Raw genomic sequence first — 14654 nt, 5'->3', positions numbered from 1 at the left:
TCAACTACTACGCGCTGAAAGTGTATTTTGCTTAAAATTATGTTCTAACCAAGCGAAAAGTGAAGAATTTTAGCAGTTTAGGTACAGAAGGTACTGGCTATCATATCAAACTGCATTGTTGTGTGAAGTCACACTGGAACTGGCTTTTTAAAAATATGGCATAAATTTAACAGTTTGACATTTTTATTTTATTCAGTTTGTCTCTGTGGCCGCAATGTTATTTCTGAGTAAATCATTTTACATCTCATGACCCACAAAAACTACAATAATACTTAAGTCTAAAATACAAATTGGAGCAAGACTTAAAAAAAAACACTTTGTGTAACACGCCAAATGTCTAAATTAGAAAATTTCAAAAAGATAGCTATAGCCCTGGATAAAAAATACATGAGCACATAATAAATATTTACCTTTTATCAAGCCCTATTGCTGACAACACTCCTTGAACATGTTTCTCATTTGTAACACATATCATCAAATCCTTGTGTCTTGTTGTGTGAGAACAAGGACAAATACACTTAGTACAAACATTTTTGGATGACGAATATCATCATCAAGTGAGGTGCAAAAATGTATTATTATTTCCATTGTGTCCTTTTGTGTCACACTGACAAGCAGGTTAGGCTGGGTTTAGTCACACTGTTGAGTCCAAACCAGACATATTTTCAACCGGCTGACGGGTCAGGTGTTCTCTTTGGATGAGGACACCTGCAGGTTGACTTAAGTTTTCTATTTCCATGCAAGCCCCCATTTGTAAACTTCTCCACCCTGCTGATGACTGGCGAAGGTCTCTGAATGACGGATATTTCTCTGTGCGTATCTCTGTGTGTGTGTGTATGTCTGTGGTTGTTCCTTGGCCCATGTCTGGTCTTCTGGCTTCATTTTTTCGGCTTTGGTGTAACGCTGTCAACCAAACAGTAGCAACAGGACAATGCAGGCCGTATTCACTATTATCAATGGCACTGTGAGGAAAAAGAAGAATGAAAAATAAATAAGTGAGCACATTGCAAAATCCTAAACCTCTAAATACTAGTGCTGACTATTATACTTTAAAACTAATTGAAAACTTTTGGTAAGTTTAGGTATTCTATGATTTGTTATTAAAAAGAAAACCTTTCACCCAATGTGAGGACTGTAAAAGTATAATTATGGTATAGTATATATGTAGGTCAGACATTCATTGTAATCAGGATAGCCAGCCCTACTAAAATATCACATTCACTCAGCATTTTCTATAATCTGAGCTTTTCCAACCTCTCATGACAGTCCGGACCGAGCGGATGAGGGTGAGAATCTGGGCTTTGACTCCTGGATCATCTCCAAAACCTCCAACTCCCTGGTCAACACCAAAGCCGACTGGAGACAGAGAAACAAGAGACCAAAGAGGTGGAAGTAGAAAGAAGGGGGGGCGACAAATAAATATAGGAAGGTGAAAGGAAACTCATAAAATCATATTCAGCACTAATTATTACTGATCACTCATGAACTCATTAATCACGAACCTTAATTTCCTCCCTAAAAACATTACATTACAGTCATTTAGCAGACACTTTTATCCAAAGCCACTTACAGGAAGTGTATTCAACATAGGTATTCAAGAGAACTACTAGTCACCAGAAGTCATAAGTGCATCTCCTTTCTTAAACAAGCATCTCAAAGCATAAGCCAGAGCAAAAGTATAGTGCAGAGGCAAGAAAACAGATATACTATCTATGTCTATATATCTATCTATCTATGTATCTATGTATCTATATATCTATGTATCTATGTATCTATATATCTATCTATCTATCTATTCATTAAACAAGCTTTTATCCAAAGCCATACAAAGTGTATTCAACATAGGTATTCAAGAGAAACTAGTCAGAACAAGCATCTCCTTTCTTAAACAAGCAAAGCATAAACCAGAGCAAAAGTATAGTGCAGATTACTACGAAAACAATAATTGCAACAGACTAATACGAATATAATAAGTGCTAAACCAGAGGAGGAAGGCTCAAAACAATAATTGCAACAGTACGTAACTTCTTGAAGAGGTGAGTTTTCAGCATGATTACATTCAATGAAGTGCACAGACAGCTAGTAGTTTAGCCGTTCTAGCTAGCTGCTTTTATCGTGGTATACATCGTTATTTCAATAAATGGTGTAATGGAGATTGTATATATACTTACACTTGCTGAGAAACCTCTCTTCGTGCAACACAGCGATTGCATTTGTGCACAGAATAGCGGTCTGGAGGAGAGAGTAAAGTGTAAACGCCATGCTGGCAACTTCTTCTTAGACCACTCCCAGAAATCATGCAGGTGCCGTAAACAGGCAGCGGATGTCGTGAAACTGACGTAAAGCACGTCCCAAGTCTTCATTTATTTAAAAAAGCATTATATTTATTAAGATATTTAGAAAAATAATAACACAAGGTCCCGTTTTTTCTTATTTTGTCCAAATTGATTATTAAAGCCATAACAAAAAAAATAATTAACAATATAATTATGTCTAAATATGTAATGTTTCATAATATTTTAATATTCATATTATCTTAACATTCTCATCAGACTGTTGCTGTGATATCTCTCTTTCCTTTCTTTCATTTGTATGAACTGTATACATTGTATATCTTATTTATTTTACCAATCTATATGTTTTATAGCTATTAGCAGGATGTGTGACTATTTATTACCACCTTTTCAGCATATGACTTATTTGCATGAAGCTAAAATGATTTAATTTCCATAAACAGCAAAAAGGGCCTATTCGTGAAAACCACAAGCTGGTTATTGTATAGACTTTTAATTTACACATAAATAGTAGAGAAACTACAAGAACATATTTAAATACATCTGCATTAACAGTTTATAATGATACCATTTCTCTCAGTAAATGACAACTTTATCCATTCATTCATTGCATTCTATAAACAAGACTGTGGGTCCTCATTTCAGTTCTCTCTGACAAACACTTGACTGCACCATCATTATCATCATCATCCAAAAACATGTTGCTTTCTATTTCTTTTAACATTATAATAAATAATATTTTCACAATCAGGGTCTTAGAGCCTGGTAATCAAATAAATAAACAAACAAACAAACACATATAGATAGACTGCCTGTGAGGTTCAATATTCTCACTATGACATTTTATACAGTCAGGTGAAATCATTTACAAGTAGATATACAACACTGACAAACTTCAGTTTTTTGCTCCTTGTGGAACCAGAGACTCATTTGGAGAGCAAACAAGTACACAGAATTGGCCTTTACTAGTCGATTCACCATCTGAAGAAACCCCACACATTTAGCGGTGGTGGGGTAAAAAGTACCTTAAGGGTGCCTTTGAGCAAAGGATTCTCCAGCTAGTAGAAATGCTCAGAAATCAACAGTAGCAGACTGCTGCTTAATTATATTCTCTAGATGTGACACAGGATGTTGTTTTGAGGTAACTCTAAATAAAAGGTGACAAACAATCAGTGCAGCAACATATGCATTGAACATTATACCACTTTTTTTTACAATCCCAAATACTAAAACTATTAAACTGTTCTGCCAGTGTACAATTTGATTTGCCCTTTTTGTGATACCACCCTGTTTTAATACTTTAAAACCCAAAACACCAATACTTCATTCATTTTCCCCCTTTTATTTTGTTCTTCATGGCATTATTCAAGTTAGGTTCATCTTACAGATTAAACATGGGCACATCAAGTCACCACCAACATCTATCATCAGTGATGACTGACACCAACCAAGTTTCATGGAAGTTTGTTTTGGTCAATAAACACGACTGGACATGATGGGGAGAATCCCTTTGGGATCCAATGCTAACAGTATATAAAGGTTACTAGGTTAACTTCTTTCTTAGGGTCCCCATTTGGTGATACAAAGGCAACAACAATTATAACAACAGCGACAATCTCAGTGTGAAGTCCGTCCTCATCCACAGTGTGGTGTATGTACAGTTGGGCCAGCAGCAGTCAGAGTCATAGACAATATGACTTGCTCTTCATCTGTTAAGAGCTTGGAAAAGAAGAGTTTTCTGACAAAGTCTACAACTGTGTTCCTGGTGCTCTTCAACAGCCCTAAAATTCACAAAAGACCAGAAAGGTTGTTGTTGCTTTGGTCCGCGTTGGGTAAAGCTTTGAGTCTGACTGCCAGCGCAGCAATGAGAAAAGAGGAGGAGTCATTCTGTTTCCCCCTGATGTCAACAGTTTTGGCCCATTTCAGTTCAGGGAATAAACTGGACCCAGGGAAAAGGAAACAGGGATGAAACATTTAACAGCGTGCGACCGCACTGCAGTACAATCTGGTCAAAATGTTGTTTTTACCAGACAGAGTTTAAGTGCAGGGCTATTAACAGAGGGTGTGCTGCAGAGGCAGAAAAACACTGTCGAAGGAAAGCTTAAAAGAAGTATTTATATTTTATATAATGTCAATGTCTTCTCTGTTTGAGTCTCTCTCATATATGAATGTTTTTTTTTCTTCCTCTTCTTGGGGTATTCACAGAATTCCAGACAGGTGCTTCCTCTCACATGGGATTTTTTGGGATGAGGCTGTAAAGACAATTAATAAATGCAAACACAGCATTAGTGTCACGTCCTGGTTTAGTGTTTTTAAAAGACTTAACACATAGTCTGTTACAATAGGTCCAGAGGACAGTGTTAAGTGTAACCTATTGAAAGCCACTTGCTTTACACTGTAGCTATCAGATGGCTGAAGTTTGCTCAACAAGGATAACTAACTGTCAAGCAAGTCAAGTTAAACAAAATATAATTTAATTTCACCATTTTCCATTAAATTACCACCTTACGGCAAAAGAAACTAGTTTAATTTGTAGATGGTGTATGTTAATCCATGGTACGGCTGCAAACCAAATCCAAGCTTAATATGGTGGCAGCTTCCAAAAAACTATTAGAAGTATTTAAAAGGCAATTAAACTTTGCTGAACTTACTCTAGCTGCCTTGTGTTATAAATAATGAAATGTTCATATCCTCACATGACATCTACTATGTTGATATTTCTCCATTAATAAGCTGCATTGTCAAATTAATTAAAAAACAATCACCTGTTAGCTATTTGTTGAGATGGGAGCTGATCTTTTCTTTTCTGATGATGTTTGCGTAGGGAATCTGAAAAAAACAACAAGTCAGAGACAAATGTTAGATTAATCCGGAGCAACAGGATTTGGACACATATTTCCTTTATACATACTATACAGTCAAATATATGGTCATGATATGGCCTCGTACACCTTGAGTTTAATCATCCCCAACAACTGGTCACCTACGTAAAAGCCACAGCCAAACACTATACGCATTTGACTTGTATGACTTGTCATCTTTGATACCAAGATTCCATGAAAAATGCTTTTTAATTTTAAAATAATATACTATGTGAGGGTTATTAACATAATTTTATTTTGAAAACACATCTTTGAAACTGAAAGAGAAGCAGCTTACTGTAAATAAAATCAAGTTTCCATTACACTGATGTTTTTAAAATAGAAAAATAACATATTCTGGGCGAGATGTTTAGGTGTGATATTCAATCAAAATTCTAAAACATAAATCTAAAATTTTGTTGGAGTTCATTTGAATGTCTGTGTGAAAAATTAATGTATCATTACTCTCAGACAGATCCATCTGCTGGCTCTAGACACATTAGTCAATTGTGAATGTTTTTTCCTGTGCATGTGCACTGCGGTGTGCACGTGCATGCTTATAAATGAGCTTGAATGCCTGTTTGGAAGTCTGCTTTCGTGGTTACGCAAATGCAGCGTGCTCTCGTGTGTGTTTGGGTGTATACGTGCTGGGTTTGACATCATGTGCATACGAGCGTGTGTTGTTGCATGTGTCAGAAAGCAAAGACAAACGCCGTCTGTCAGCCTGTCTGCCAGCTGCTCCGGTGATTGATGTGGACGGAAACACTCAGACGACAGCAGAGGAACTTCTCACCCATGAAAGACAAACTAGATGATTGGTTCTGTCTTTTGATGGACAAATAAGGAATATGAGAACCGTCCAGTTCTGTCCTATATTGATGGCTTTATTTACTTTGCGTTTATTTCTGTTTTAGTCTCAAGACATGGCTTAGTATTTCATATTTATGTCTGGCGTCTTGGGTTGTAGTGTTAATTGGTTTGTTATTGTCACATTTCCTCATACGTTTTTAAGTTCTTCTTTCCCTGTTCAAATAGTGTAACTATATTTTACTGAAAAGTGTTTCTTAATTTGTCTTAATTATATTCCTTCTGAAAATCATTACCATGATTGTTTTCCAAAGCGAGCAGCGTGGCTTTTTTCTATTCATGTATCTATGAAATAGTTTTTTATTTGTCGTTTAAACGCGTAACAATGATATTTATTTTCCATCAGTGTTCAGCACTGATTGTATCATTAGTAATCTTACCATCTGTAACTGTTGAACCATCTCTTCTCTGTAGGCGAGCTCTCGTTTCATCTGGTCTTGGAAATTATCTGAAATTAGAGTAAGTAGTTGAGTAACTAATAAAGTACGGTTATTATAATATAGCTGATGAAGGAACAAGGAAAAGGGGGACGGTAGGAGAGGAGGGGGAAAGAGAGGCGACAATGGAAGAGGACTTTAGAAAGACAGAGAAGGAGAAGTTGCCCTTCAGCGAATGAAAAAGGAAAGCTGGGTGAATAAAAAAACAGTGACTTACGGAAGACTGGAAATGGTGAGGTGCCCTTCAGAGCGTGAAACTCTTGCTCCAGTCTCCTCCTGAAGTCGATCTGCTCCAGCAGAACCTTCTGGAGCTCCTCTAAAGGAGCAGGGAGGAGGAGAAATGAAGATACGAGGGAGAGAAAGACAAAAGAGGGCTGTTTGTTATAAATGAAGTCAAATGTATCTTTATCATATTATATATTTGTAAGGTCAATCCATCTGAGAGGAGTGGCATTTTTTTTTTATCTACAAGCTGTGTGACTCAAATTGAAAGTATTTACCTTTCTCCATGTTCTCGACATCCTTCTTTAGCGGCACAGGAGAGGCAGCGCCTTGGCTTCGATCACCTGAAATCAATGAGAGACACTTCATTTAGGATTTTTGTCCCACATATGACATTCCTATCGCAGACATAGTTACAGTTTATCAGTTACATTTGGCACCTATAGCAGTTGTTGTTCCATCCTATTCTTAAACAACATCAGACAGTATATTTAATATGCAGCACATAAGTCACATAATCATAATCTCTGATCGTATCCTTATTTTTGCATCAACAGTTTAAACCCTTTCTGCATCTCCTCGTCCTTTCCCTCACTGCCCCGTAAGCAGTGGAGCACTGCAATTCACTCTTTGGTCACTAGATGTCGGTGCAAGTCTGTGTTAACAATTTGACTGCGCTGAAGCTGGAGATCTTTACTTCTCTCACTCTTTGACAGGTTCAATCTCTTCATGCTGTCAGATCATATTGCTCTCTATTAAGGAAACAAACCAACACTACTAGCATTTAGAAATTAGGGAGGTGAAGTGAAGCTCTCTTCTGAAAAGTAAAGTGTAAAAGGCCACTCCATCAATTTGCTAAAAAAAAATATCAAGCTCAAATGTTTTCCATTATAATGTCAGCAATGTTATTTGTTAGCTGGTGATTCGTTTAGACCAATACTAGTGCGTATGAAAACTGCATGAAGATAGAGTAACTGCAAATCAATGTAAAACAGTATTATTATAGTCATGCAGCTTTTCACATTATGTTTGTTATGTATGTCTACTTTTTAAATCTTTGTTTCTGCTGGAGGCAATCTACTTGTCGCTTTAAAACTTCACCATCTTCCATCCGTTTTCCTTTGAACAAACATCTTCATCACATGCTGTTTTAGAATATAGCTGTTTAAAAGTTTCTATATTGTTCTGCATGTATGTATGTGTTTGTGCTAACGTCTGAATTGTGACAATGAGGCATTGTGCGCCTTAAATGAAGCGATCCAGCAGACTCGATGTGTATATTCTCCTCCAGTCATTTCATATCCCGGCTCCTTAAGCCTCCCCATGCTTCTCTCTCTCTCATTTAGAGCAGAGAGAGCTCTCCTCTCCTCACTCCTCCTCTCCTTTCCTCTCCTCTCCTCTCTCTGTCTCATTTGACAAGCAAATTTGCAGACAGTGCCCGAGGATAACAACCTCGTTTGACAGTCAATTAACCGTGAATAGTCAAAGCCAAGGCGGTTTGCATTACATAAATGGAAAATTAGATTATTTTTTCTCCCTAGAAACAGAGGGAGAGTTTAAAGACAGTGGAGGGGGGGTGGTGGGACTCAGAGGAATCAGGCCTTCTAATCACGTAGAGCTTCCCACCGCCCAGGGAGACGTTTGGCAATCAGGGGAAAGGTGGTCTCATTTAATTTGTTTCGTGTAATTTTTGGAAATACATTATACATTATGTGCAGGGATCATTACGGTGTGTGTGTGTGTAGGGGTTGAGGGAGTGGGGGGGTAGATATAAATGTTGGCACAGATGTCATAAAGCACTTTTAATGTCTTCCTGACAGATATAAAAAGGCAATAAGCTGTGATCTTTTTCAAACGGGAAAGGGTTTTTTGCGCTGAGGAGGGGGAAAAAAAGGCAATTATGTCGGCGGCGATATGGGTCTAGGATGGAGATTGCCAGCGTGGCTGCTTATCTCTGAGCTGATGTTTTCTTGTTGAACTATAACGGCCCCCCTAAGAGTAACAGCCACGGCGACAACGCCAGAATCAGCTTTCCACTGCTGTTTCATCTCTGTGTATTTATATGACTCCCTTAACTCACGTCTGAGAGGAGGAGGAGGAGGAGGAGGAGGAGGAAGAGGAGGAGAATGAGGTGGATGAAGCTGGAGACGGAGGAGCTTTCTCTCACTGCTTTAAGTATTCTGAGACTCATTTGACAAATAAGAAGAAATCCCATTGATACTAATATATATTAAGTTTATTTTATGTATGGACATTTATACTCTTCATCCATACTGTGTGCTGAATGGCAACAGGGACTGTTACTTTTGATGCCATTATACAAAACATGTTTTCTTAAACAATGTGTTAATTTTTGATTTATCTCTCAATATTGATACATTTTAATGCTTGACTGCAAATATTCTCTATTCCCGCTCTCTAAATATGTTATTAGAAATAATAGTTATTATTTCCTAACTTCCATTTAAAGTCACAAGCTGCCTTTTAAAGCATTAATTGTGTTTTTGTTTTTTGTTTTTATTTCCCTGATGTAATCTTAAGTTTCATAAAGACCGCAGATTTGCTCTGCGATGTGAGATTCAAATTACACTAGAGTTAAGTCTAATGCAGAAATTAAATTAACCCTGCTATCTTATTAATTATACTTTTGAGAGTACCTAACATGTCGTTTCATTTTTTTTACTGTATTGTCTTCGTTGATTGCATTGTTGTTTTACAATCTACAGCTGCTCTGCAATCACAAATAAAGATAAGTGAGTATTGGTACCTGAGCTTTCCCTCCAGTAGTCGGGCGCTGACGTTTCACTCTCTGGTACAAAGAAACTATTCTGCTCTTTGTTTTCATCTGAGAGAAAATGAAACAGAGAAAGACAGTGAGACATACAGGAAAAGAGTTTCAGTAAGGCCCATTGGTTGAGGTGGTTATCCGGACACATGGAGATAACTAAGTGTGCGCATGGTGTGTGTCCTTTGTGTGTATGTGGTGCCACGTGAGCACACCACCACAAAACACACAAAGACATTTTCTTCAGCGAAAGGGTCAGAGTGGGAGATGAGAGGAGCAAATGAAACGTCACAGGAATATGAGCCTCGCAGGGACACAGAGGCACTATAAAACCACTCACTCAGACACTAAATGAAACAAAGACGCTATAATACAACTGACTCAGGCATCTGATGGAACAGAGAGTGTGTAAGAGTTTGCTGAAATAGATTGGGTAATGCTATTTGATGAAACAGTGTAAAAACCTGTTCAAACATTTGATGAAGCAGAAACATTGTAAAACAACTGTTGGGTGAAAGATGTAGCGTCGAGCAACCCATGCAAACAGTAGAGCCAGCAAAGTGCTTTTCTTCATAGATTATATATGAAAAAGAAACTGTATTTTGGTTTTGCAAATGATTAATAGTGTATGATTAATTTTAACTTTTAAGAGTATAACATTTCAGGGTTTATAAATGATGAATTGCACAAAATTAATTAGATTTTTCATTCTACTTTTCATGCGAGCAACAGTATAATGTGAAATAATGTTTCTAAAAACTATTTCCTCTTTATCTAGTGTGTAATATTATAGACTCTTTAACCTGTGCATCAGAAAATATGAATAGAAAAAGTTTAAAAACAGAAGATGAAAAATGTTTGCTCACCAGAAATGCTGGAGTTGTCTTTGGTTGCGTACACAGGCAGTCCTTCGTCTCTATTTTTGTGAGCCTGAAAACAACATATATTCCGTTAGAATTCCATACATATTTTATGCATCATATAGTTATATTACAACAGAGCAGAACAACAAGTCCTATAAGACATAATGGCTTTGTATTTTTTTAAATCTTTGATGTGGTAATCATCTATATCAACACAGGTTTTTTATTTTTTATTCTAAGCAGGTGCTTTATTTTCTTATTAATCTGGAGACTAAAGTGTAACACATTACTTGACAAATGTAATCTCCCCGTTTGGCACACTGCTTTTTATCAGCCAATGGTAGCGTGCATTTATAATTATCCAATTTGGAATAAATGGTTAAACCGTTTTTTCCACCTCCGTCTCTGAAATCAGTCAGTTGTATTTTCAGTATGTTACTCAATGTGTGATTTAACTCTGTTCTAAAAAATCCTCCTCATAATTCTACCTCCCTCCTCCTTTCTCTCTCTCAGAGGCCTGGTTAATGTGGGAGTCGACAGGTTAAAGATTAGAGTTGCCCTAACAGGCTGGGATGACAGAGGGAGAACAAACACACCGTGGCCATTAAACAACCAACACCTGGGCCTATTAGCCAGGATCAGAGTGGGGTGACTGTTTCAATTTCTACAGGGAGAAACCAGCCTATCAATCTGCTTATGCAGATCATATCACTGCCTGACTGCAGCACCATTTAAATAATAATTAGCTAAAGTGACCTGGGGGGATATTTACGTTTTTGTAAGCCGGTTCCTCGCGGTGAGGTGGGGTGGAGCTGGAGAGAGGCAGGCTGCCAGTCGGGGAGGCAGGCAGGCTGGCGGACTCCTGCTGGGTGGGGTCCGAGGAGGAGGGAGGGGAGGTGCCGGTGTACACACTCCCTCTCTCCTTCCCCCTCTCCTCTCCATGGCTGTCGCTCAATGCAGGGTGGTACAGGTTGGTTTGTGTCTGTGGCGGCCTGTTTGTGAAGGTCCCTTCCTCATCCTCGTCCTCTTGCTTCGACGACTCCACATCCACCTCCCCCTCCTCCTCGCTTTCCACCCCCTCCGCCTCTCCATCTCCTCCACTATCACTGCCGTAACTACAGCTGCTGCTGGGCGATAGCCGCTGGTGGCGGTCTGACCTGGAGACCACCACCCCAAAGTCCTCATCTGTTGTCCCAGTGACTGCTCCCCCGTTGCCGTGGAGCTTGGCGATGCCCTCGGCGTCCTTAATGACAGGTCGGAAGGCTGAGCCGTAGCTCGGCTTCCTGGTTTGGAGGGTTGGGGTGTCCAGGAGTTTGAGCCAGCCCTCTGATGTCACGGGGCGAAGGTCAGGGGCTACTGTTGTGCACTCTGGGTCAAACAGTCCCGATCTGGGTGTTGTAGTACCGTTGCCAGGGGCCATGGTTGCGCTGACACTATTTCCGTTGCCAGCTATAGCTCCAGGCTCGCTGGGCTCTGAGAGATCCAAAAAGGCTTGTCTGAGAGACGGGTTGTCTGCCAGGGAGGAGAGGGCGTTGGGCTGAGGCTGGAGGTAGGTGGGGACAGGGATTCCTCCTGCTGCTCTTGGTGGCCAAAACATGCAGAAAGGAGGATAAAAAGTGTCTTTGCGGCCCGGCCATAAAAGACCCGACAACCCTGCTCCTTTCTGGCCACCTGAAACATCACCGTCATCTTTTTTCTGCTGGCAGAGGCCGAATGCCGGGAAGGGGTAAGGCGAGGGGAAAAGCGACGTGGGAGGGAACTTCTGCAGCATGCCAAAGCCTTTGCTTGGGACAGGGATGACCGGGTAGCTACGTGGTACCTTACGGGGAGACAGACTGTCTCCATCCAGATCATCCTCGTCTTCGAAGCGGGCTCTTTTCTGAGCACCCAGGTCAGGTCCCATCATGTGAGGCACTACCGAACCTGATAGAGACTTCATGGGACCCATGGAGGAACAATGGGATGAAGAGGGCAGCGCTCTCTTTCGGCTGCCTCCGTTGAACATAGCCTTGACGTCTTCCCATGCAAAGACTAACTCATCAGCTGGGATTTTGTCAGAGAGTTTGAGGTGTCGTCGCCAGGAGTTGAAGTTGGCAGCGTCGGGCTGGGTGTACTTGGCGTCTGGCGTGCGGTGGGAATGGAAAATGAACTTATTTGGGGAGAAGTACATGTTGCACAAAGAGCACTTGATGCATTTGGCCCTGGAGCTGTTGTAGCGTGCTGGGATGAAGTTACCACGGCAACCCCAGGCGCACTCGTGTGTCACATCAAAGGCAAAGTTGTCGGGCAGTTTGGGCGGTGCGTTCTCTCCCAGGAAGGACTTGCAGAGGCGCTCGGCTTCACGCTTGGTGATCATTCCACAGCGGCGCGACGAGATGGGCATGGCACCGGCCCGACGGAGGATCTCCAGCTGAACCGGAGTGCACTGGACACAGGTGATGCCCAGTGCCACGCGGCGATTATGGATCTCATTATAACTGTAGTTCTTGAGGAGTGTGTTGGAAATCTGTGCCAGGCAAAGTCTCTCATTGTGATCAATGACCAACGACACAATGGGAACGCCGTAAAGGATGACCCGGCCAACCTGGTTCGGCTTGAGGGGTGAGGAGGAAGAGGACGGAGAGGGGGAGGATAAGGAGGAAGATGAGGAGTGGAGATGGGCAGGTCTGGGTGGTGTCAGAGGTTCCTGCTGGTAGGGGCCTGTTGAGCTCGTCATTATGATTTCATTAGGGCTCGAAAGATGGGTCTTGTCCATACTTGGAGGAAAACTGTTTGAAGAACTACCTGCAAAAAAGAAAGGAGGAAGGAAAGGACCACATCTGTTAAAAAAAATGTTTTACCCCCCAAGAAATTGTCTTGTTAGTTTAAACATGCACACACACACACACACACGTGTCTCTGTATTACAAATAATATGCAAAGGGTAGATAATTACTTATGATATACACTAGTTCAACAACGTAGGTGTGAACAGAAATGATATTATGATGTGTGGAATCTGCAAAAAATAAATAAAAAATATGTAAAAATAAAAGTTCACATTGAAATACTGAATATTATTCTAAATGAATTGCATTTAAATTAAAAGTATCTGTTTATTTAAAGAGCTTTTTCTTATTTAATTATTTTAAGGGACTTTTTTGCTTTAAAATTTATAGAAAATATTAGAAAATAGATTTGGCATCTGAACTACTCCAACAAAATAATTGTGGCCTCAGTACAATTATAAACTAAATTGAGATACTGAATGAACAATTATTTCTGTGATACTAAATGAAATGTTTGGTTGACAGCAAATGCAACCTTTTTGTAATGTAGTTCCTTTGTATTTAAAAATTAAATACGGAACATAAGAAAAATGTATTTATTTTCCCTTAAATTATAGCCTTTGTATTATTTCACAGCTTTCCATTCACAGCTCTAAAGTAATGAGTGTGAAAGAGATGAACACACAAAATAAAAGAACAATATTATTCACAATTCTACCCAAACATATTGGCACAAATTAATGTTTGAATTGGACATATTAAAAATATCCTTTATATATAGAAAACAGTGTAACCTAAATAGTTAATCCTTGACCACCAGTGTTATCTAAAGGCAAACACGCAGAGACTCATTTTAAGTAAGATTAGGAGGCATTTTTGGGGGCAAAAATCATAATAGATTTTTGCTACAATTACATCAAACTCATTTTCCTATAAAACAAGTTGGTTGTGGCACTTTAATGTGGCAGCACATCCAGGTTACACGCTGGCTAAATGCTGTATTCTTTCACCTTTTTTTAAGTATTACAATTTATTAAGAAGTATTTTAAAAAGCATTACCAAAAATTAGCAGGACATTTACTGTAAATAGAAAGTTTAAGTTGAACTTCCATGTGCTGGGTTACATCGAAATGAACTGTGGTATTATTTTAACAAATTATTAAGTAGTGTTTTAAATGTAGAATAAAAAGCACAATTGTAAAAGCCTGCCAAGTGTGAATAATATTATATTACTTGGTAATCGGTTCTAGTATTTCATAAAGATGACAAACTTCTGAAATGTATATTTAAGAAATTCCCATCTTGCCTGCAGCACAATGATATTAAACTGTTTTAAAAAAACATTAACAGCTTCAGGAAATAAAAGAGAAATTGCTTTCAGTTCTCTTCAACAACTTCAACAAATGTTGCTTTAACAAACACATTTCGTATTTACATTTACAACCAGTTATTTGCACATTACATTAAAAAATGTGGTGCAGAATCACAAGGTGTTTATATTAAAAACAGGTTTATTGCAGCGCAGTCGGACTTTGGGCCGAAGAGCAATAAGTGTTG

General features: G+C 39.2%; 2 protein-coding genes across 2 annotated transcripts; both read right to left on the bottom strand.

Moving 5' to 3' along the window:
* Positions 1-179: 179 nt before the first annotated feature.
* ier3ip1 (immediate early response 3 interacting protein 1) lies at positions 180-2308 on the bottom strand. Its single transcript, XM_054612513.1, has 3 exons — positions 2172-2308; positions 1255-1356; positions 180-962 (listed from the first exon to the last, which is right to left on the bottom strand). The coding sequence occupies exons 1-3, from the start codon at positions 2260-2262 to the stop codon at positions 907-909; spliced, it is 249 nt and encodes an 82-aa protein (XP_054468488.1). The 5' UTR covers positions 2263-2308; the 3' UTR covers positions 180-906.
* A 2758-nt stretch (positions 2309-5066) lies between these two features.
* skor2 (SKI family transcriptional corepressor 2) lies at positions 5067-13084 on the bottom strand. The gene is made up of 7 exons (XM_054613119.1): positions 11102-13084; positions 10333-10396; positions 9449-9526; positions 6960-7025; positions 6677-6775; positions 6403-6470; positions 5067-5123 (listed from the first exon to the last, which is right to left on the bottom strand). Exons 1-7 carry the CDS (start codon positions 13082-13084, stop codon positions 5067-5069), a joined length of 2415 nt encoding a protein of 804 aa, XP_054469094.1.
* Positions 13085-14654: the final 1570 nt, after the last annotated feature.

This window comes from Anoplopoma fimbria, chromosome 14 (genome assembly GCF_027596085.1).
Source record: "Anoplopoma fimbria isolate UVic2021 breed Golden Eagle Sablefish chromosome 14, Afim_UVic_2022, whole genome shotgun sequence".
NCBI classification, from domain to species: domain Eukaryota; kingdom Metazoa; phylum Chordata; class Actinopteri; order Perciformes; family Anoplopomatidae; genus Anoplopoma; species Anoplopoma fimbria.
Note: the sequence above shows the minus strand (reverse complement) of the source record. Positions and strands in the feature narration are given on the sequence as shown.

Bases quoted from the DNA above. Each gene is read 5' to 3' on its own strand.
- ier3ip1 (XM_054612513.1), bottom strand. From the start codon at position 2,262: ATGGCGTTTACACTTTACTCTCTCCTCCAGACCGCTATTCTGTGCACA. The intron at 1,357-2,171 runs GTAAGTATATAT...CTCTGTCTCCAG, and splicing joins AGAGAGGTTTCTCAGCAAGT to TCGGCTTTGGTGTTGACCAG. The intron at 963-1,254 runs GTTGGAAAAGCT...TTTTCCTCACAG, and splicing joins GGTCCGGACTGTCATGAGAG to TGCCATTGATAATAGTGAAT.
- skor2 (XM_054613119.1), bottom strand. From the start codon at position 13,084: ATGGACAAGACCCATCTTTCGAGCCCTAATGAAATCATAATGACGAGC. The intron at 10,397-11,101 runs GTAAATATCCCC...TGTTGTTTTCAG, and splicing joins AGGAACCGGCTTACAAAAAC to GCTCACAAAAATAGAGACGA. The intron at 6,776-6,959 runs GTAAATACTTTC...CTGCTCCTTTAG, and splicing joins TGTCGAGAACATGGAGAAAG to AGGAGCTCCAGAAGGTTCTG.